Consider the following 23,993-nt stretch of genomic DNA (forward strand, 5'->3'; position numbering starts at 1 on the left):
AATCATCTCCTTTGTCTTGGTCACGTTGAGGGAGAGGTTGTTGTCCTGGCACCACACGGCCAGATCTCTGACCTCCTCCCTATAGGCTGTCTCATCGTTGTCGGTGATCAGGCCTACCACTGTTGTGTCGTCGGCAAACTTAATGATGGTGTTGAGTCGTGCCTGGCCATGCAGTCATGGGTGAACAGAGAGTACAGGAGGGGGACTAAGCACGCACCCCTGAGGGGCCCCCGTGTTGAGGATCAGTGTGGCAGATGTGTTGTTACCTACCCTTACCACCTGGGGGCGGCCCGTCAGGAAGTCCAGGATCCAGTTGCAGAGGGAGGTGTTTAGTCCCAGGATCCTTAGCTTAGTGATGAGCTTAGAGGGCACTATGGTGTTGAATGCTGAGCTGTAGTCAATGAATAGCATTCTCACGTAGGTGTTCCTCTTGTCCAGGTGGGAAAGGGCAGTGTGGAGTGCGATAGAGATTGCATCATCTGTGGATCTGTTGGGGCGGTATGCAAATTGGAGTGGGTCTAGGGTTTCTGGGATTATGCTGTTGATGTGAGCCATGACCAGTCTTTCAAAGCACTTCATGGCTACAGACGTCAGTGCTACGGGTCGGTAGTCATTTAGGCAGGTTATCTTAGAGTTCTTGGGCACGGGGACTATGGTGGTCTGCTTGAAACATGTTGGTATTACAGACTCAGTCAGGGACATGTTGAAAATGTCAGTGAAGACACTTGCCAGTTGGTCAGCACATGCTCGGAGTACACGTCCTGGTAATCCGTCTGGCCCTGCGGCCTTGTGAATGTTGACCTGCTTAAAAGTCTTACTCACATCGGCTACGGAGAGCGTGATCACATAGTCATCCGGAACAGCTGGTGCTCTCATGCATGCTTCAGTGTTGCTTGCCTCGGCGAGCATAGAAGTGGTTTAGCCTCGTCTGGTAGGCTTGTGTCACTGGGCAGCTCGCGGCTGTGCTTCCCTTTGTAGTCTGTAATAGTTTTCAAGCCCTGCCACATCCGACGAGCGTCAGAGCCAGTGTAGTATGATTCAATCTTAGACCTGTATTGACTCTTTGCCTGTTTGATGGTTCGTCGGAGGTCATAGCGGGATTTCTTATAAGCGTCCGGGTTAGAGTCCCGTTCCTTGAAAGCGGCAGCTCTACCCTTTAGCTCAGTGCGGCTGTTTCCTGTAATCCATGGCTTCTGGTTGGGGTATGTACGTCACGGTCACTGTGGGGGACGACATCATCGATGCACTTATTGATGAAGCCAGTGACTGATGTGGTGTACTCCTCAATGCTGTCTGAAGAATCCCGAACATGTTCCAGTCTGTGCTAGCAAAACAGTCCTGTAGCTTAGCATCTGCGTCATCTGACCACTTTTTTATTAACCGAATCACTGGTGCTTCCTGCTTCAGTTTTTGCTTATAAGCAGGAATCAGGAGGATAGAGTTATGGTCAGATTTGCCAAATGGAGGGCGAGGGAGAGCTTTGTATGCGTCTCTGTGTGTGGAGTAAAGGTGGTCTAGAGTTTTTTTCCCTCTGGTTGCACATTTAACATGCTGGTAGAAATTAGGTAGAACGGATTTAAGTTTCCCTGCATTAAAGTCCCCGGCCACTAGGAGCGCTGCATCTGCATCTGGATCTGCATCTGCATCTGGATTCATGGACATTGAATTTAATTTATAGACAACTGCATATGCACAACAACAATCTGTGAATATAAAATATTGTTCATTATGTAACATATCCACTATCCACAATGTCATATGACCAGAGACGTGCACTTGACAGTTTACATCAGTGGTTCCCAACCAAGGGTCCTTGGACCTATGGGGGTACTTGAGAAGACTCATGAGACCATAGGCCTACTGGTAAAATCCACATGAGGGGGTACTTCAGGGGTAGGCCAAGTACCCCCATTGGACAGAGCAAAATTCAATTGGTGGTACCGTAACCAAAAGTTGGGAACCACTGGTTTACATGATGCCTATAAAAACTCTGGCTCCATACACGCAGCATGAAATTGTGTGCTTGTCAATGAGGGAATTTGATTAATCTGGCCCGGGCGACGTGGCGTGTTTTGCACCGGGTGAAAGTGTATTGCATTCGTTTTGGGGACCGGGCTACCTACCGGGCGTGAGCCAGGTGCCCCGTTTAAAGCCCACGGCGAAGTCGCCTCAAAACAAAAGTGAAGTAATTAAGCATGTGGAATAATGAGTAGGATTCTGTGTTTTCACATGCAAAAGTGATCGCTTTGATAAAAACGCTTATCTGCCTTCAAAATGAAAACTAGTTTGAAAATTCAAACATTTTTTATGGAAAAGTGATGTGTTTCTGGACACATTGACATGGCCTCGTTGACATGACCGAGCGGCGCAGATTACTGTTCGATTTGTGAAGTGCGCTCCTCCCTCACCGCTTTTTCCCGTTTACGTCACGGGTCATAGTCCGGTGCCCTGCGGCTCAGCATAATCTAATCTTCCCAATACACTCGTAGTAAAGAAAGTGGGTGGCATGTGCGCACACCCTTCTCTCCTCAAATGGGAGCAAGGGAGACCACGTGATTCAAACTTGACTCTACTGGCTTGTCAAAGGGGGAGGTAAACCTTTGACGTAAGCAGAGGAAAGATACAAAGTACACTCCGCGAAATACGGAAGCTTCAGAGAAGTTAGGAGTTACATATTACTCACAGATCTTAACCTACAGTGACTATACCGCCACTATTTTAGGATAAACCTAAACACCACTTAAAAGAAGCAACGGTGGGGAAAAGGAAGAGAAGCTCCAGTAATACAGAGTGAACGTGATACATTGTATCAAGCTTGTTCCAACTACCTGGCTACTAAGTCACGAAATCTATTGACGTCCGATCCCACGAGGGCAGAAAGCAGAGTTCATGTGTGATATATACAGCCTGGATTCTCAGTGCGTATCTCCACAATGCAACATGAGTTGGGCGATGGAGCCTACAAACTTCTACGACAATAAGCTGAGCAACGGTCTCCAGGGGGTCTGCAAACCCGGGAGAGGTGATCACAGCACGGTCACGGGCGAGGACACCACCATGGCCGAGCTAAGCACAGCCCCTGCAATGTACGACGACGAGAGTGCCATCGACTTCAGCTCCTACATAGAGTCGATGACAGCAGTACCACACCTGGAACTCTGCAACGATGAACTTTTTCTTGACTTATTCAACACTGTGAAGCAAGAGAAGACAGACTTCTACATGCCAAACTCGACTACGTCGTCCAGCAATATGCAGCAGCTGACAAACTGTTCAACCAACGCATACGCAGTTGGAAGCCAAAAAGAGTTCGAGAGGAAGCTTAAGGCTGGATTTGACAGCAAGGGGGTCTTCAGTGCACCGATCAAGCAGGAATCGGACTGGAGCGACAATGACATGTCCTCGTCGTTACCTTCCCAAATCAAAACCTGCGCACAGACCTCCGTGAGCCTTCCCATGGGACAACCAACTCCACCAACAACCCCAGAGCCCCTCTCAGCCCACTCCTCTCCTCGGAAGGTCGGAAAGGAGAAAGGGAAAAAGAATATTGACAGGTACAGCCAAGAGTACCGCCAGAGACGTGAGAGGAATAACGTTGCAGTGAGGAAAAGTAGGGACAAGGCAAAGCAACGCAACGTGGAAATGCAGCAAAAGATGCTTGAACTGGGTTCAGATAATGACAGATTACACAAAACTATCGATCAGCTAACCAGTGAGCTCACTGGCCTGAGGGAATTCTTCAAGCAGCTTCCCAATCACAACTCCTCGTTTGTGGGGACCACGGGTGGAGACAGCCGGTGACCAATTAATCTCACTTTCTAATTAACAACTTTTGAAATACATACCTCAACACAGATTTATTACCATCTGTAACAGATGCATTATAAACAAGCTTACATTTATGGCACTGGAAATGTACTGGAAATGTAGGCCTACTCCCATATTGTTGCCATAGTCTTTTTGGGGGATTTTTTTTCTATATTAAATTATTTTACCACTTCATTTACTTGTTGTTATACCAGATATGGTACATGTTTTATAATTCCAAACTTTGTAAGAGCAAGAGCATGTTTGAATTTGTATATAGTTTATATAAAATAAAAAAAAACTAGAAATATTTGTCTATATGGAATCTCTAATAAAAGTGCTGAAAAGTCATACAAATCAACTGGTCTATGAGTGTGTTTGGGGTGAATATATTAGTACATATCTGTGACTATAAATTACTTGGCATGGTTAAAATTTGTTTTATGTGGATCTGGTGTTTGCAAGAATCTACCTCTAGAATTACATTTTCACAGCTAGTGGACGAAAGTACAGAAAAAGGTAAACAAACACACTAACATATAATACAAGGTTTATTGACACAGTAAAAGCACCATTCATCTTCAGAGATATATTAGGAGGTAGGTATTCAAGGAAACACTTTGAAAGAAACGTGTGGCTATATACAGCAAACAGGCATATTTTACAGTCACCAGTTGGACCCACGTGAGCCAAGTCTGACATGTTACTCCTCTCTGGTCCTTCAGTTCTAACCTTGGGCTGTCAGCTCCAGGGTCCTAACATATCAGTAACATACAAACAGATCTATTTTTCCACCCTAACTATTCACGCTCCGTACAGAGAGAGCCTGTGGGGCAGCGGCCTGGCTGGGCTGAGGCGGCCTCCTAGTCCTACAGATTGATTTCATGGGATCCCTCTCCAAACTTTTGACAGCCTCAGAGGCAGATCTCTTCCAGGCCGATCCACAGGGCAGGTTTCCTGGTGACCACGCGGACGTACGCGCTGAGGGGTCCCACCTCCTTCCCCAACACATTCTCCACCTCGTAACCTGGGAACTGCAGAACAATCAACCTAACCATGGATCTATAGTCATAGGCTAGTCTAAGAGTAAGACTTATATACAAGTTAGACATGCTCAATGAGAACAAAAGTTGGAGCTAAGCTAAACATCAAAAGTGAATGTTACTCTATAATATCATTTCTAATGACAAAAACACAGTATTATTATTAGATTGGGGGGGAAAACACCCAATGCAAAAACTCAATAGTAAATATTTGTACTGGGTATGTGGCGCTGATCCACCTCAATTAACCTGGATTGTTGGGTTGCCCTTATTCTCAATAATGGATGTATGCCAGGTTATCAACGATATCCATTCTAGAATGCTGGATGGTATATGGTGGTCAGAGCCATATATTTAGATATATGGCTCTGATAGGGGTATGTGGTGATACTGGTGTTTGTAGATTAGAAGGCAATATAGATACAACTCCAGCGAGACTAGTATCATCTGGCTCCTCTTACAGTATTGATCTGTGTGAGTAAGTCCGGCCATTGTTCTAAACAGATCTCTTAACACAGTCTAACTATGGGATATTAGACAGATGACAATGATGTCACTGTCAGCAAATATACTGAAAGTCTAACACATAGGAGGATCAAAATGCTATACTGGTGCACTAAACTGAGAGGTAAGTACTGTCTGCATAAAAGGCAGGTACAGTGTATTACATAACGTGAGAGAGAGAGAGAGAAAGAGATTGAGAGAGAGAGCGCTCACCTCATGGCCAGAGGCTGCACAGTTCAACACAGATATGATGGTGCTCTGTTGGAGCTAGAAAACAGTAGAGAGAATAGTCACCATACTAGTTGGAATGGTCTAGACTGGACTGTCAAACTAGAGTTCTCCATATTAGCGGTTTTATTAAATTATGTCATATTACATTACAGCACATACCTTATAATAATGTAATAAGATATTATAAGCATGGACTTTGTCATAGCGTTTTTAACAGTTTAATCTTACCATTAATGATACAATCTAAGACTATATGACAGTGACACTATAAGAAAATACAGAAGTATTGGTATACACTTCATGCTAAAATATGTTTTGAGCTCACACCTTGATTAAGATTAGATTTGATCAACCATCCCTTTATATTACTTTATGCTTATGCACTGCTAGGTCACACATTGAAAATACACACATTTGCCAATACACAACCTAAACTCAAAATCCTGTCTCACCTTTACTTTCACAGTGCAGTCCTTTAGTGTAGAACAATTCATGAACACTTCAAGCTGCATGTTCATCGTTGGTTGGTCAACCAGTGAATCACAAGCAACACAAAGGAATGCTTGACTGGGGACAACAGACATAATGCAGATATTGACATCACATTTCAACCATAATACAAAAGTTCCCTTTGCGAAATATTAAAAGTAATTCTATTCTATTGGTAAACCAATAAGATTCAATCAGTTAATTAGGCTTATCCACTATAGCACATCAGCAGATGAATTGAAGACTTACGGCTTTTGGGGTGCCATCTCCAAGCGGTCGCTCCCACACAGGCTGCAGACTGGCCAGGAGTAGGCCGTTTCCTCATCCACACCAACTATCACACCTGCCAACACCAACACAACCATCAGCACTAGCCAGGGAAACAAACCTCTATAGGGCACCACACTGACTAAACTGCCTAACAGGCAAGCAACATGGGTGGAAACTGGGACTTAGCAGTGTAACAACTTTATCAATATTCTTGAGGCCACTGTGGTATGGATTAAAAAGGAAAGATAAAACAAGCTCAGTAAGAAAATAAGAATGTCATTTTAGGGTCAAAATAAAAGAAATCAAGTCTGAAGCCCCATTATTCTGATCTGTGAGTTGATACGGATAGCAAGTGTTTACTTCCTTAAAGAACTGACACAATCATAGTTAACAACCCAAGATATCCCCCCCCCCACACACACACCTTATGTAAAATAGATACACAATTTCCAACCGATAAAAAAATGCAGCATTCACACAGAGCCAGGCAAGCTGCTATAAGTTAGAACTTAATTACGAGTGCAGATAAATACACATTATACACTATTCTACACTACAGAGCCAAGCACAGCTGTACCGTGCTGGCCTGGTTATGCATCTACCATAGCGTCTGGAACCATGCTGGAAATGACCATTTGAAAAGAAACTAATCTGAGCCAGCACTGCATGGGGTTCAGCACAGCATTCAGGTTAGCGTGAATAGTGTGAATCAGACACTGGTGTTTGTTGTATTATTCAGCCAGCTGATCCAACATGGAAGATGAGTGAGAGAGACCTGAACTAATCAAAAGGGTTCACAGTTTCACCTTCGATCTCTCCTGTGACACAGGGTGCTAACAGATGCAGCTTATCGTGATTTACTCAACTTTCCCTGCGTTGCATATAAAATAAGACTGTAGACAGACAGTGAATGTATTTTGTGCCAGTATCTTAAGCGCTTAAGTTACTCTGTAGTTTGAGTGGATCACTTAATCAGATTCATATCATTACCATTGAGGTTAGCATAACAGTTTGACGGTTGTGTATCTTCTCCTATCTGCAGTTAGTAAACAGAGAAAGAGCAGCTTCTCCTGAGTGATGAGTCCTTCAATAAACATTCACCAAAACATATTGGATTAACGAACTAAAAACACAAACCAAGTAAATTCTACTTACAAATTACTCTGCATCTATAGAAACACGTTTTGAGTGTTAAGTAAATTCCTTGAATGATTTGTTCCTATCAATAGATAGAGTCCACAGGTTGAAAGGTTGTCAGAATCAGTGGCTCAACCGCATGAGGGAAACTGTGAATGACAGCGGAAGAACACAATGCATTCGACTAGCCACACGAAGGCCTCTCTGTATTTGTTACTTTGTGAGAGACAAACAGGCAACAGCCACAAAACACTCAAAACCGTTTGTCTGTCTGTCTAATAAAACAACAATTATGCGGGCTAACCCTGAAAAATAATTTATCAAGGAGGAGAGCGTGACTTTTTAAAAACATAAAAAATATTTTTCAAGCCACAAGTGTGAATGAATGCAGTGTACAGTATAAACTGACCCGAGAACGTGCAGAGGGAGTTAGGTGGTGTTTCTGGACCCAGGGGATCCAGCTTCACAGGTTGTGGTAAGGCCTGAGGAAGGACATGGGGCTGGGCTTGAGGTAGGGGCTGAGTTAAGGGCTTTGCCTGGGACAATGACAGTGACCCTGGGCCCAGTGTGCTCTCGGTCTCCGGGCAGCACACAGATACCAGAGGCTGCAGCTGCACAACTGACTGCTCCACACACAGGATCACACCTGAACATGGAGAGAAATCATGGCATAGCGTCATAAAACAGTAGTTAACCCTGACATTGGAGGTGCTTCCATTATTAATAGTTTTGGGGAAGCAGCAGCCATGTGACTTCAGATGTCCTACAGTATGCACTACATAGTGGCTAATGCAGTATACACTATATAGTGACAGACTAGATTAATAACACCATGCCTTTGTCCCAAATGGAACCCTATTCCCTATGTAGTGTACTACATAGGAAATAGGGTTCAATTTGGGATGCAACCCATGATATTGCAGTAAAACAGTACCATGCTCTCTGACCGAGTCCCTGAATGACAAGCAGCAGGCGCTGGGGGTGGGGGTGCTTATTGCCTTGGCGACAGAGGAAGTGAGCACACAGGAAGTGGTCACACACACAGCCAGCGTTCGTCTGCATGGTGGCCCCTCGTGCTGCTGATCCTCCTGCAAACTGGGGTCAGTCACCACCAGCCAAACCTCCCCTGGGCTCTGACCCACATCACCACTCTGAGACTGGAGGGGAGAGAGATGGGGGGGAGACAGAGATGGTGGGGGCTATCATTCATATCAGCCAAGATGATAATAAAGAGAGCAAGAGAAAAAGGGAGAGGGGATCAGTCGTTAGTGTAGATTATTAGAGAGAGAGACAACGGGAGAGAGAAAGAACGGAGAGAGAGACAAGAGAAACGAGAGAGAAACAACGAGAGAGAGACAACGAGAGAGACAGACAACGAGAGAAAATGGGCATGAGAGACTATGAGCTTACTTGGAAAGTACAATTCTAAGTGTCTTAGTGAATAAACACCTTTCTGTCTGTATCTGTTTGTGCATCAAATAAAAAACATTAGGCTCTGCTAGCTCAGTCTGGTTGCTCAGAATCATCTATTTGATGACTGACATGAAAAACAGAGTGGGATAGACAGAAAGTGTTGGACTTTGCCACTCGCTTTGTTCTGGGCTGTTATCTCCCTCCCAGTGGTCAAAGTGTAAAGGTTTCACTGACCAACAGTAAAAAAACGCCTGGTAGATAATGTAGGTTAGTATGCATACAGATGGTGAAGGCGGTTTGCCTCGTTTATCAACACAGTAAGTTCAAATGAATCCCCACTGTCCACCACAGCAGGACGTGATCATGTTCCTGTCAACTCTAACTACATTGTGTTACATCTACACGTCTCTAAAAAGATAGATATCACAGATAACAGTTTCTTAGTCACACTATACATTCTTATTGAAATCCAAGGATGCATTTAAAAGTACCTGCATTCTCTTGTGGATGACAGTGGCGACAAAGCTACAGCGATGGCTGTTGAGCACACACTGAAACAGATATGACAGGCCATTACTACAATGCATATTTGATCGATCACCACTGGTTCAACAAAGTCAGAGTAAAGGAAAAATGTGTAATCTGGTCTAAACAACTCAAATGTTTGGAGGAATAGTTGGGGAGGTAAAAACAGTAAGGGTTAGACTTCAGTTCTCGCTCTCTCTCTCTGTGTGTGTCACTAGTTACCTGCAGTATGTCTCTGAGGGTTTGTTCTGTAGGAGGCAGGTATAGAGAGGATAAAGACTGTCCCTCTACAGGCTCCACAGAGCCCTCTTGGCCTGACAGCAGGTAACAGAAGCTTGGGGCTGGGCCTTTGGGTCTGCTGTCCTACAACCAAAACAAACACATGGAATCAAGGTAATTCACTACGTGCAGAGTATTCATAGCCAGCTTATTCATAGTTAGCTTATTCTAACATAAATTAACCATAATAACATGGGTTCTCAATATCAACTGGAAATACTGTATACACTACCGTTCAAAAGTTTTAGAACACCTACTCATTCAAGGGTTTTTCTTTAATTTTACTATTTTCTACATTGTAGAATAATAGTGAAGACATCAAAACTATGAAATAACACATATGGAATCATGTAGTAACCAAAAAAGTGTTAAACAAATCAAAATATATTTTATATTTGAATTCTTCAAATAGCCACCTTTTGCTTTGATGACAGCTTTGCACACTCTTGGTATTCTCTCAACCAGCTTCACGAGGTAGTCACCTGGAATGCATTTCAATTAACAGGTGTGCCTTCTTAAAAGTTAATTTGTGGAATTTCTTTCCTTCTTAATGCGTTTGAGCCAATCAGTTGTGTTGTGACAAGGTATGCAGAAGACAGCCCAATTTGGTAAAAGACCAAGTCCATATTATGGCAAGAACAGCTCAAAGAAGCAAAGAGAAACGCAGTCCATCATTACTTTAAGACATGAAGGTCAGTCAATAAGGAACATTTCAAGAACTTTGAAAGTTTCTTCAAGTGCAGTCGCAAACACCATCAAGCGCTATGATGAAACTGGCTCTCATGAGGACCGCCACAGGAATGGAAGACCCAGAGTTACCTCTGCTGCAGAGGATAAGTTCATTAGAGTTACCAGCCTCAGAAATTGCAGCCCAAATAAATGCTTCACAGAGTTCAAGTAACAGACATCTCAACATCAACTGTTCAGAGGAGACCGTGTGAATCAGGCCTTCATGGTTGAATTGCTGCAAAGAAACCACTACTAAAGGACACCAAAAAGAAGAGACTTGCTTGGGCCAAGAACCACGAGCAATGGTTTGGGCTTAGTGGGACTATCATTTGTTTTTCAACAGGACAATGACCCAACACACCTCCAAGATGTGTAAGGGCTATTTAACCAAGAAGGAGAGTGATGGAGTAATGCATCAGATGACCTGGCCTCCACAATCCCCCGACCTCAACCAAATTGAGATGGTTTGGGATGAGTCGGACCGCAGAGTGAAGGCAGTTCTCAGCATATGTGGGAACTCCTTCAAGACTGTTGGTAAAGAATTCCAGGTGAAGCTGGTTGAGAGAATGCCAAGAGTGTGCAAAGCTGTCATCAAGACAAAGGGTGGCTATTTGAAGAATCTCAAATATAACATATTTTGATTTGTTTAACTATTTTTTTGGTTACTACATGATTCCATGTGTTATTTAATAGTTTTGATGTCTTCACTATTATTCTACATCGTAGAAAATAGTAGAAATAAAGAAAAACCCTTGAATGAGAAGGTGTTCTAAAAACCTTTGACCGGTAGTGTATACATCGTTCACGTGAGTTTCAATTGCGGAAAAGGCAGGGTATGATACTCAATGGAATATTGAATAACCTACATCTTGACAGCTCTGGTTTTCTCCAAGTACTTTGAGGGGCATCACTGGTGGCCAGAGGCTGTCTATCAGGCTGAAGAGTCTGGTACACCTGTGAGAGCGAGAGAAGAAGAGAGGGAGGGAGAGGGGTTGGAAAGGGAAAAGACAGTGAACTACAGGGTACACAGAGGGGGAGGTGCAACAATATCACAGTTGGTTTCCCTTTTATGGAATCACAGATCTGTTAAGACAGGGCACTTTTTAGCTTCCACAGAATCAACAGAAAGCATGCTGAGACTGGTGCGACAGAGACACACTCTCGCTCTCACTTCTTTATCACTATCAATCTGACTGCTGAAAAGATAAGCCGTCTCCCTGCACAGACCTGCAGCTTAGAGAGTTTTTGCAGAGGAGAGCCTATATGCACCTTAGAAATTATTTGCACTGACTACTCACACATCCAACCCTTCCACCTAAACACCAATAAACAAACAAACACACCCACACTCAGAACTCACACACAGCTGTTGTTCTTTTATATACTACTGATTCCACTACCCACTTTATATTTGTAAATACAGCCCATTATTACTATGCATACTACTTCCTTCTATTACTTCTATGTTATTTTGACTTGACTCTTTGCATTGCTATTATTGATTAATGTACTGCATTGTTGAGGGAGCTATCGCATAAGCATTTCGCTGCCCCTTTTGTACCCACTGTAAACTGTGTACGTGAAGAATACAATTGTTTTGATTCTTACACACACCAACAAATGGAACATAGAGCAAACACCCCATGTAGGGTGTCCAATCAAAAAACGCATATTTTGACCAATGTAAAATAATATGTTAATTGCGTAGATACTCCTCTAAGAAAACTATTGGTCCAAATCTCATGTCTCTATCATAATCCATTAAAGTTATTGGAGTTTTTACCCTTTTAGGATGGCCAAAATTAGGGTGACTAAATCAATGGATGCTGTGCGTGAATTAAGACTAACTGACAGGCTCACCGTTGAACTCGTTGTCTTTCTTCTCGAATCCGGAGGACATAAAACAATATAGAGGTAAGATAGATATCAATTTTGAAACATGACACTAAACATTTTCATATTTTAGTATACGCTTTTCATATTAATGCATAAAACTTCTTATTGTCGAAGCCTGTGCTTATTATCGGATGTATTATGTTACAAAATCGGACTTTTTGGATATAATGTTAATGACATGTTAGAGAAAGACCCCACTGAACGATTCAGAACATGAATAATCATATTTGTCTTGGTAAAATGTATTTTTTAACATAAGGAAGTGAAATTTCACCACCAAAGCATGTTTTCACACACAAAAACAAGTGTTGTTTCAATTGACAAATGTTGCTGTTGCTTTGAGGCGCCCCGTCTAGAAAATCAAACTAGGGGACCTACTGAGAGGAAGACTGAAAAAAGCGATGCTTCCACCCCCACCCTAAACGCCCAGAAGCAAAATAAATTAAACCTGTCCTTGAGTTCAGGGCCAGTCAGTCAGTGTGTGTGTGTGTGTGTGTGTGTGTGTGTGTGTGTGTGTGTGAGAGAGAGAGAGGGGTTGGGTTGTCATTACTATTCCTCCTCTTTGGTGCTGTCACTCAGTCTGTTTTAGTCGGTTGTTAAGAACCGGTTCCCCAGGTCCTAATCACAGGGTATCTGTGTACAGAACTGGCTCTGCACCCTGGGCTGGTCCAACAGGTCAGGGTGAAGAATGAGCTCACCTCACACAACTGACTTTGTTACCGAGACCTTACTGTAGCTTTATTGTGACATTGTACAAGTCGGCTGATTTGCCTAGTGAAGAATACTGTTTAAGTAGTATGTGAGTACTGAAAACAGGGAGTCAAGGACTCAGTGACAACACTAACATTTATCAAAAACTGATTTAACATGATTACAGTAACTTGATCTAATTGTCGATATAATGATGATTAAAATGTGGAGGTCTTTAAGTGCCAACACATCAATAACAATTGTTTAAGCCTTGATAAAGGCTTATTAAAATAGCAAACACCTGCTATTGTATATGCAGGGCTCTACAGTGCGACCATTTCACTCGCATATGCACCTAAATATTTTGCTGTGCTACCTGGAATTTTAATTTAGGAGCACCAGTCCGCTTAGAAAAATAAGGATTCCTTAATACCGCAAATATTTTTCATTGTGCTCCTACATTTCTTTGTGTGCGCCTACATATTTCAACTTAGGTGCAAAAGTGTTCCTTGTAAAGAAGGTCAGCATAGAGCCCTGATATGGCAGGAATGTTTTGCACAGAGTATAAGATGGTGGCTAAATGTGTTTGGCCCAATCCCGAATTGACACCTAAACCCTACGCACTTCAGGAGATCTGAGAGGATTTTACAGGTGTAAGTAATATAGTTATCGCACCACCTTGACCTCAAGTGCATACGGCGTAGGGCTTAGAGGTCGATCTAGGGTTGGGTCTTTGTTCTTGCTCCTGAAGGTGACATATCCATAATGGCGGACTGCAGACAACCCCCCCCCTCCACATTATGGGATGCTTTCTGGCACACAGAGATGATTCCTTAGAATTAAATGAATCTGTAAACACACTAACCCCTCCTCTAAATGTCCCCACACCAGTTCTCCAAACTGTTACTAATCTGAGCTCCTGACTGTGGAAAGTAACTCATAGGTCCAGTGCGTGCACCAATGATGTATCACTTTACATGTAAACATGAGACAGTGACATGGCAGGATGATCAGCGGGTGGCCATCTTGAACTCAGGTTGGAAAGTTCGTATGAGAGGTACAGTGCATTCGAAAGTATTCAGACCCCTCAACGTTTTCCACATTTTGTTAAAGCCTTATTCTAAAATGGATTCAATCGTTTTTTCCCCCCTCATCAATCTACACACAATACCCCATAACGACAAAGCAAGAAAATACAAAAACTGAAATATCATATTTACATAAGTATTCAGACCCTTTACTCAGTACCCTTTACTCAGTACTTTGTTAAAGCACCTCTGGCTGGGCCACTCAAGGACATTCAAAGACTTGTCCCGAAGCCACTCCTGCGTTGTCTTGGTTGTGTGCTTAAGGTCGTTGTCCTGTTGGAAGGTGAACCTTCTCCCCAGTCGGAGGTCCTGAGCGCTCTACAGCAGGTTATCAAGGATCTCTCTGTACTTTGCACCGTTCATCTTTCCCTCAATCCCGACTAGTCTCCCAGTCCCTGCCGCTGAAAAACATCCCCACAGCATGATGCTGCCACCACCATGCTTCACCATAGGGATGGTGTCAGGTTTCCTCCTTGGCATTCAGGCCAGAGAGTTCAATCTTGGTTTCATCAGACCAGAGAATCTTGTTTCTCATGGTCAGAGTACTTTAGGTGCCTTTTGGCAAACTCCAAGCGGGCTGTCATGTGCCTTTTCCTGAGGAGTGGCTTCCGTCTGGCCACTCTACCATAAAGGCCTGATTGGTGGAGTGCTGCAGAGATGGTGGTCCTTCTGAAAGGTTCTTCCATCTCCACAGAGGAACTCTGGAGCTCTGTCAGAGTGACCATCAGGGCTCTTGGTCACCTCCTTGACCAAGGCCCTTCTCCCCCGATTGCTCAGTTTGGCCAGGCGGTCAGCTCTAGGAAGAGTCTTGGTGGTTCCAAACTTCTTCCATTTAAGAATGATGGAGGGCACTGTGTTCTTGGGGACCTTCAATGCTGCAGAAAGTTTTTGGTACCCTTCCCCAGAACTCTGCCTTGACACGATCCTGTCTCGGAGCTCTACGGACAATTCCTTCGACCTCATGGCTTAGTTTTTGCTCTGACATGCACTGTCAACTGTGGGACCTTATATAGACAGGTGTGTGCCTTTCCAAATCATGTCCAATCAATTTAATTTACCACAGGTGGACTCCAATTTGTAGAAACATCTCAAGGATGATCAATGGAAACAGGATGCACCTGAGCTCAATTTCGAGTCTCATAGCAAAGGGTCTGAATACTTACGTAAATAAGGTATTTGTTTTTTATTTTTAATACATTTGCTAACATTTCTAAAAACCTGTTTTTGCTTTGTCATTATGGGGTATTGTGTGTTGATTGATGAGAAACAAATAATATTTAATCCATTTTAGAATAAGGCTGTAACGTAACAAAATGTGGAAAAAGTGAAGGGGTCTGAATACTTTCCAAATGCAGGTTAAATGAGGGCAGTGGAAACTGGCCATGGCTTTCATATCAGGGACACATTTGGCAGCTATCTAACATTCACAGGTCACACCTGTTTTTGTAGCTTTAGCCTCAGGCCTAAGCCCAAGGCTATGTTGGCCCCATTCGGGACCTAGAATAGATAACCTCATGAATAATCTTCAAAATCTTAATACATACATGTATACAGGAAAATACAAACCTCTGGCTAACTATAGTCTGTAGCCCTGGGTTGATGTTCAAATGAAAGGCCTGCAGTGTATGTGAGACTCTCTCACCTTTCCCGAGTGACCCGCTGCACCACTTTGATGGCTCGCAGGACGCAGGTCCGGCCCTCCCACTTCCTGGTGTAGAGGTGGAGAGGGTCCTCAGATGGCAGAGGGTGGAGCTGGACCATGCTGAACATCCCATAGCTGTCCTGGACCAGCACACACAGCCTGGAACACACAGACACAGGGAGAACGTAACACACAGCCTGGGCCACATAGAAACAGGGAGAATGGAGTGAAATAAACTGAGGGTTGCAAGAAAAGGTAGTCGTTTGCCAGTCCATTGACTATTATTTCAAATCTGTATTGGCATATTAATGTGTTGGTGAGGGCGTAAGAATATACAATTAATTGAACAAACATTATGAACCAAACCCACAGCTTTGTGATTTGGGCTTGTATTGACATTTTAAAGTTGAGGTGTTGGAGGTTGGTTTGACAGGCTGGCTGCTGAGAGTGAGAACCTTTGGCCTAGTAAATGAGATGTGCTGCTCTGCCACTGCACTCTGCTGCTCCCAGTGACCAAGGAGTAGAAGGAGATGGCAGAAGGAATTACTTAGGTGTCAGAAGGAGTTACTAGAAGGTATCAGAAGGAGTTACTAGGAGATATCAGAATGAATTACTAGCAGGTATCAGAAGGCGTTACTAAGGTGGTGTCAGAAGGAGTTACTAGAAGATATCAGGAGTTACTAGGAGATATCAGAAGGCGTTACTAAGGTGGTGTCAGAAGGAGTTACTAGGACTAACAGATGGATATCAGAGGGAGTCAGCAGGAGGATAGCAGAAGTAGTTAATATGAGGAGTTAGCAGGAGACTTTGGCAGAAGGAGATCGCAGAAGGAGATAGGAGTTCAAGTCAGCCCTTCAAGTCCAGACACAGCCCCTGTACTGTACCAGTCCTTAGAGGGTAAACAGTGCTGTTCATAACCCCCAGTTAAAAGACACCAGAGAGGGGAGTGGACTCCTAGTGCTCTATGCCCTCCGTCAGGATAGAGGGAGGAAGAACAGTGGGAGGAGTAGGAGGAAGAAGTGTAACGGACAAAAGTTCAAGGCTATCCATGCATATGCATTTCCCAGACACTAGGAACGGGAGTATGTTGGTTTCCATTCCAACCACCTGATTGGCTATATAAACTGTGTTGGTAAACATTGGTCTGTGTGTTTATTTCTCATCTACATCACGTTGCTAGGGAACAGTACAGCGTTTTATTAAGGTGTTGACAATTACCAATCCATATCCTACTTACTTAGAGTTGGAAATTGGCTGAGTCCAACAATCAAAGAAGAAACCTCATTCTACTACACTTTATGGCAAAGTTTTAATCACTCAATAAGGCAAAGTTTCGTTATCAGTTTAATTATGGAACTGTTTACAAGGGAGGTCCATGGGGAACGTCTGAAAAAGTCTGAATATGTGGATCATGAAATATTTCATAGCAATATACACAGAGCATACAAATCATTTAGAACACCTGCTCTTTCCATGAAAGGCTGAACATGTGAATTCAGGTGAAAGCTATGATGCCTTATTTATGTAACTTGTTAAATCCAAATCAGTGTAGATGAAGGACAGGAGACAGGTTAAATAAGGATTTTTAAGTTGAGACAATTGAGACATGCATTGCGTATGTGTGCCATTCAGAGGGCGAATGAGCATAACAAAATATTTAAGTTACTTTGAACGGGGTATGGTAGTAGGTGCCAGGCACACTGGTTTGTGTCAAGAACTGCAACGATGCTGGGTTTTTCACGCTCAACAGTTTCCCGTGTGTATCAAGAATGGTCCACCACCCAAAGGACATCCAGCCAACTTGACACAACTGTGGAAGCATCCCTGTGGAAATCTTTCGACACCTTGTAGAGTCCATGCCCCGACTAATTGAGACTATTCTGAGGGCAAACAACGCACAGATTTTAGGGAAAACAATTTGTTAGGTAATTTATCTAGCGATGATCTAAGGGGAGAAATTGAACATTTGGGTAGTAAATATTGTCATCTGCTGTCATCATATCAAGCCAAAACACTGCTCTTGGGTGATCGGAATACTGATCTTAACTAAACACCGTTTAAGACACGGGGCATCTATCAATCAGTGCATTCGCAAAGTATTCAGACCCCTTCACTTTTTCCACATTTTGTTACATTACAGCCTTATTCTAAAATTGATTAAATATTTTTTCCCCTCATTAATCTACACACAATACCCCATAATGACAAAGCACAAACCGTTTTTTAGAAATTGTAGCAAATTAATACAAAATACTAAACTGAAATATCACATTTACATAACTATTCAGACCCTTTACTCAGTACTCTGTTGAAGCACCTTTGGCAGCGAATACAGCCTAGAGTCTTCTTGGGTATGACGTTACGAGCTTGGCACACCTGTATTTGGGGACTTTCTCCCATTCTTCTCTGCAGATCCTCTTGAGCGCTGCACAGCTATTTTTAGGTCTCTCCAGAGAATTTCGATCGTGTTCAAGTCCAGGCTCTGGCTGGGCCACTCAAGGACATTCAGAGACCTGTCCCGAAGCCACTCCTGTGTTGTCTTGGCTGTGTGCTTATGGGTCATTGTCCTGTTGGAAGGTGAACCTTCGCCCCAGTCGGAGGACCTGAGCGCTCTGGATAATTTTTTCATCAAGGATCTCTCTGTACTTTGCACCGTTCATCTTTCCCTCTATCCTGACTAGTCTCCCTGCCGCTGAAAAACATCCCCACAGCATGACGCTGCCACCACCATGCCACGTTTCCTCCAGACGTGACACTTGGCATTCAGGCCAAAGAGTTGAATCTTGGTTTCATCAGACCAGAGAATCTTGTTCTCATGGTCAGAGTCCTTTAGGTGCCTTTTGGCAAACTCCAAACGGGCTGTCATGTGCCTTTTACTGAGGAGTGGCTTCCGTCTAGCCACTCTACCATAAAGGCCTGATTGGTGGAGTGATGCAGAGATGTTTATCCTTCTGGAAGGTTCTCCCATCTCCACAGAGGAACTCTGGAGCTCTGTCAGAGTGACCATTGGGTTCTTGGTCACCTCCCTGACCAAGGCCCTTCTCCCCCGATTGCTCAGTTTGGCCGGGCGTCCAGCTCTAGGAAGAGTCTTGGTGGTTGCAAACTTCTTCCTTTTAAGAATGATGGAGGCCACTGTGTTCTTGGGAACCTTCAATGCTGCAGACATTTTTTTGGTACCCTTCCCCAGATATGTGCCGACACAATCCTGTCTCGGAGCTCTACGGACAACTCCTTCGACCTCATTGCTTGGTTTTTGCTTGGTTTTTTACCTAATATAGACAGGTGTGTGCCTTTCCAAATCATGTCCAATCAATTGCATTTACCACAGGTGGACTCCAATGAAGTTGTAGAAACATCTAAAGGATGATTCATGGAAACAGGATGCACCTGAGCTCAATTTCGAGTCTCATAGCAAAGGGTCTGAATACTTACGTAACTAATTATGGGGTATTGTGTGTAGATTGATGTTTTTATTTATTTATTTTGTAATCAATTTTAGAATAAGGCTGTAACGTAACAAAATGTGGAAAAAGTTAAGGGGTCTGAATACTTTCCAAATGCACTGTAATCAGGTAATCATACTCCATGCGGAGTTATACTTCATTCATTTATAAGTGTGTAAGCCTATCTGTATTAATAGGTATATTATGATTAATAAAACACAGGGAGGGACAGAGAAGCAGTCTAATATTAAATTGTTTACGGTGACACTAAATAGTGTTGACGTGTAAATTTGTCTCCAGTTACATCTAGTATCTCTGTGCTGTAGTCAAGACATTTGTGCATTTGTTTATCTTAGTGCATATTTTTTCCACCAAACACACATTAATAGCTACATTAATTTGGGAGATGTATCATTTTGGGCAGAACTGAAAAATATCCTGTAGTACTCTGACTAAACTTCTATTTTCCGAATGTTGAAAAACAACCAGAGATCTAAAATCAGAGCATGCATAAAATAGTCCAAACTAGAATAGCTAATTTTGTCCAGTCTAAACAGTCACTGTTTTAAAGTAAACTGTGGCACAAAACATAGCCTACACACGTTTCTCTTTTTTTGACAGCAGAGCCTGTTCAAACCTGAAATCCTTAAGTGAAAGCTAAATCGGTGAGGAGATAGAGACAGAGTTGGGGAGAAAGGTGACATAACCACCAACCTAGCCAGCCCCTAAACTAAAACTATCCCCCATTCAGCCCCTCTTTTTAGCCTTCTCTAGTACCACTCCGTTTCAGTCACGGGCTGATTTCAGGATTTGTTATTGTGAGCAATCACTGGAACTCTCAGCAACTCTGGGGTTCTTCCAGGAATTCCGATCCATTGAGCTTGTCCAAATACACACATGCCTTCTTACACACACACACACACACACACACACACACACACACACACACACACACAAACACACTCCACTTGGCCCCACAGTAAGTAAGCGACCCAAACGTTAAGAACACAGCCGAGAGGCCTCATTGACAGGGGGCATGGAGGAGGGATTCCTTCCTCTGCACCGTCCACCAATCACATCGCAGAGTGATAAACACACTTGTAACAGGATCCCTGCAGCACATTGTGTTCCAAACTCTGTGAAAATAGCCAGCCTCCTCCTCCTCTCCTTCCCCATCCTCTCCTCTTCAATCCCTCTCCTTTCCCCCCCATCCTGTCTTCTCTTCTGCCACTCCTCCTACCCACCCTTCTCTATTCCTCCCTGCAAACAGTTAATCTTCTTGTTGATTCAATTCTGAATTTACTGGAACTAAACAATCTTCTAGCATAAATATAATCCTGGTTTCCACTCTCCCCTGTGTATGTGAAAGGAACAGGCTATAAAATCGAACAACAAAAGAACCAGAGAAGTGTGGCTAACCAGAATAGTGAGTCATATAGATTGGGGAGAGGGAAAAAGAGGTCCATAGGTCACTCATCCTACTTCCTTTGAATACTTAATGGGGCCATTGGGCCAGTGGATTATGGACTAGGCCTACATTGCACTAACCTATATTTCTAAAAACTCCACTACCAATCCCTCAATAATGATTGCCTAAAATGAACAATAAATTAAAATAACAGAACAAAGATTATTTCAAATGTTGGATTACTACACCCAAAGAACACGACTACATTATAATTTAAGTTGACTAAATGTGAATTAAATGTTACAATTGGGCAAATTCCTATTCAACAAAGTGTGCAATACGGACACTGACTAACAGGCTCAAGCAGAGGCAGGCAGGCAGACGTTCATTCTGAAATTCCAGACCTCATGGCCACATTCCATATCCAGGACACACCCCCACCTGAGCCAGCTCAATCTGGTTGTGGACTAGTGAGGAAGTCGGCTGAAGGCTGTGCACTGTGTTTCCTGTGAGATGAGGTGTTTGCTTACCAGCTGTAGCAGCATGGCAGGAGTAGGGGTGCAGGGGGGGACAGGAGCAGAGGTGTCAAATTACTACTGCCGGTCAGCCAATTAATGACAGCCTAGTCAGCTGCCCGGGACTCCCCTTCTACCCTAATGTACCACTCCAGTCCCCACCCTAACGTACCACTCCAGTCCCCATGTGCGCCTCACTGTGATCGCACCCCCAGCCCCAAAAACCACTGCTTTACTTTGCAGCAGCAGGACAGGACAAAAACAACAGGCCAGGGTAGGGCCAGGGAAGGGAACGAAAGGTTATATACTACATGCATGCATAAGTAAGGCAGGCCAGGGTTGGGCTGAAGTGTGCTCGTGTGTTCATTAACCAACACAACATGGCCACTCGGATCCCACCCCTCAATAAAAGTCATTTTAAAGTCACCTACAGTTTGAGTGTAATAATTGTCAATGTTATCTTGGGTTCAACATCAGAGGTCATTATATGACTAATGGCTGATTAAAAGTAATAAAGCATGGTAGCAATTCAACAATATGGCTCCAAAAGAAACATAATACTTCAAATGGCAGAAGCCATGCTTGCTCAACCCAGCACTTTATTCCAGTCCATCCAGTGCAATCTGTATATATACACTGAAAAAAATATAAAACACAACAATTTCAAAGATTTTACAGAGTTACAGTTCACATAAGGAAATCAGTCAATTGAAAAGTCATTAGTCCCTAATTTATGGATTTCACATGGCTGGGAATACAGATATGCATCTGTTGGTCAGGTAGGGGCGTTGATCAGAAAACCAGTCAGTATCTGGTGTGACCATCATTTGCCTCATGCAGCGTGACTCATCTCCTTCGCATAGAGTTGATCAGGCTGTTGATTGTGGGCTGTGGAATATTGTCCCAATCCTCTTCAATTGCTGTGCGAAGTTGCTGGATATTGGCGGAACTGGAATACGCTGTCGTACACGTCGATCCAGAGCATCCCAAACGTGCTCAATGGGTGACATTGTCTGTTGAGTATGCAGGCCATGGAAAAACTGGGACATTTTAAGCTTCCAGGAATTGTGTAGAGATCCTTGCGACATGGGGCTGTCCATTATTATGCTGAAAGATGAGGTGATAGCGGCGGATGACTGGCATGACAATGAGCCTCAGGATCTCATCACGGTATCTCTGTGCATTCAAATTGCCATCAATAAAATGCAATTGTGTTCATTGTCCGTATGCCTAACCCCACCGCCACCATGGGGCACTCTGTTTACAATGTTGATATCAGCAAACCGCTTGACCACACAACGCTGTCTGCCATCTGCCCGGTACAGTTGAAACCGGGATTCTTCAGTGTGCCAATGGCCATTGAAAGTGAGCATTTGCCCACTGAAGTCGGTTACGACGCCGAACTGCAGTCAGGTCACGACCCTGGTGAGGACGACGAGCATGCAGATGAGCTTCCCTGAGATGGTTTTTGACAATTTGTGCAGAAATTATTTGGTTGTACAAACCCAGTTTCTTCAGCTGTCTGGGTGGCTGGTCTCAGACAATCCCGCAGGTGAAGAAGCCGGATGTGGAGGTCCAGGGCTGGCGTGGTTACACGTGGTCTACGCTTGTGAGGCCGGTTGGACATACTGCCAAATTCTTTAAAATTCTAGCGAAATGGACATTAAATTCTCTAGCAACAGCTCTGGTGGACATTCCTGCAGTCAGCACGGCAATTGCGAGCTCCCTCAAAATTTGAGACATCTGTGGCATTGTGTTGTGTGACAAAACAGCACATTATAGAGTGGCCTTTTATTGTCCCCAGCACAAGGTGCAGCTGTGTAATGATCATGCGGTTTAATCAGCTTCTGATATGCCACACCTGTCAGGTGGATGAATTATCTTGGCAAAAGAGAAATGCTCATTAACAGGGATGTAAACAAATTTGTGCACAAGCTTTTTGTCCTTATGGCAAATTTCTGGGATATTTTATTTCAGCTCATGAAACATGAGACCAACACTTTACATGTTGCGTTTATATTTTTGTTCAGTACAGATGTATTTTGGTGATATGTATTTACTGTTATGACTTTCATGTTTGTCTCTTTTGAAAACTGCCGCAAACCAATTTCCCATTGTGGGATAATAAAGGGAACTACTACGAGTACTCTCAACGACCATCCCTTCTATCGTGAGCTCCAGTCTAGTGTCCATATTCAGGCAACTGTCAAGCCTGCCTAACATAAAAAACAACAGCTAAAAAAAACAATATTTTCCCTAAAGCAAATAGCCATTCGCTCGCTGAACAAGGTAATTAAATGGAAATTAGTTTTATGTAGTCTGCTAGTCAATCAAAGGTTATTGCTGGCCCTCCTGGAAGCTATAGATTGGGCAACGTTGTGCCACCCTGTGGCCAGTGGGTATTACTGGGCGCTGGGCATCCCCTCAATCTATGGCCTACTGCTGTAGCCAGGCCCCAGCAGTACCCTCCCTGGAGCTCCACAACATGCCATCTTTTGTTCCAAAGAATTGGCCTGGTGGATCACAACAGCACAGCAGGTCTGGCTTCAATTAGAAATGTTTGTGTCCTTTGTCAAGCAATGCCATATGGCTGGAGAGTAAAGAGAGAGAGAGCCCTCTGTGGAGGGAGTCTGTTCAGTTAACTGTCTAGTGTTTCCATATTTCTATGAAATATGACCTATAATTAATATAATTAATAATTAATTCCTTCCAAGAAATGGTAATTAAGTATGTTAAAAAGCAGCTTTTCTGTGTTGGAATGGTGTGGGCGTACCACAACAACAGAATGGTGTGGGCGTATACCGGTCATTAAAAATATTCATGCGAGTAGAGCGCTGAATGGCCAGCTCATCCTTCCTCAGGAGGATGACATCATCCTCTGAGG

At 43.5% G+C, this 23,993-nt stretch overlaps 2 protein-coding genes across 2 annotated transcripts in view; one reads left to right on the forward strand and one right to left on the reverse strand.

Annotated features, from left to right (window-relative positions):
• The first annotated feature begins 2,628 nt into the window (after positions 1 to 2,628).
• LOC121581531 (CCAAT/enhancer-binding protein delta) lies at positions 2,629 to 4,168 on the forward strand. Its single transcript, XM_041897027.1, has one exon. It carries the CDS (start codon positions 2,890 to 2,892, stop codon positions 3,799 to 3,801), a length of 912 nt encoding a protein of 303 aa, XP_041752961.1. The 5' UTR covers positions 2,629 to 2,889; the 3' UTR covers positions 3,802 to 4,168.
• A 177-nt stretch (positions 4,169 to 4,345) lies between these two features.
• The window catches only part of spidr (scaffold protein involved in DNA repair), a 76,716-nt gene continuing 57,068 nt past the window's right edge, over positions 4,346 to 23,993 (reverse strand). Inside the window, exons 11-20 of the mRNA XM_041896349.2 lie at positions 15,744 to 15,902; positions 11,294 to 11,381; positions 9,642 to 9,782; positions 9,386 to 9,445; positions 8,416 to 8,638; positions 7,891 to 8,127; positions 6,324 to 6,417; positions 6,038 to 6,152; positions 5,568 to 5,621; positions 4,346 to 4,841 (exon numbers count right to left, since the gene is read on the reverse strand). Of these exons, the coding sequence (XP_041752283.2) occupies positions 4,722 to 4,841; positions 5,568 to 5,621; positions 6,038 to 6,152; positions 6,324 to 6,417; positions 7,891 to 8,127; positions 8,416 to 8,638; positions 9,386 to 9,445; positions 9,642 to 9,782; positions 11,294 to 11,381; positions 15,744 to 15,902 (1,291 nt within the window). The 3' untranslated portion in view covers positions 4,346 to 4,721. The remainder of the gene's footprint in view (positions 4,842 to 5,567; positions 5,622 to 6,037; positions 6,153 to 6,323; positions 6,418 to 7,890; positions 8,128 to 8,415; positions 8,639 to 9,385; positions 9,446 to 9,641; positions 9,783 to 11,293; positions 11,382 to 15,743; positions 15,903 to 23,993) is intronic.

This window comes from Coregonus clupeaformis, chromosome 14 (assembly GCF_020615455.1).
Source record: "Coregonus clupeaformis isolate EN_2021a chromosome 14, ASM2061545v1, whole genome shotgun sequence".
Classification (NCBI taxonomy): Eukaryota; Metazoa; Chordata; class Actinopteri; order Salmoniformes; family Salmonidae; genus Coregonus; species Coregonus clupeaformis.

Excerpts from the sequence above, each read along its gene's own strand:
- LOC121581531 (XM_041897027.1), top strand. The coding sequence starts at position 2,890 with ATGTGTGATATATACAGCCTGGATTCTCAGTGCGTATCTCCACAATGC.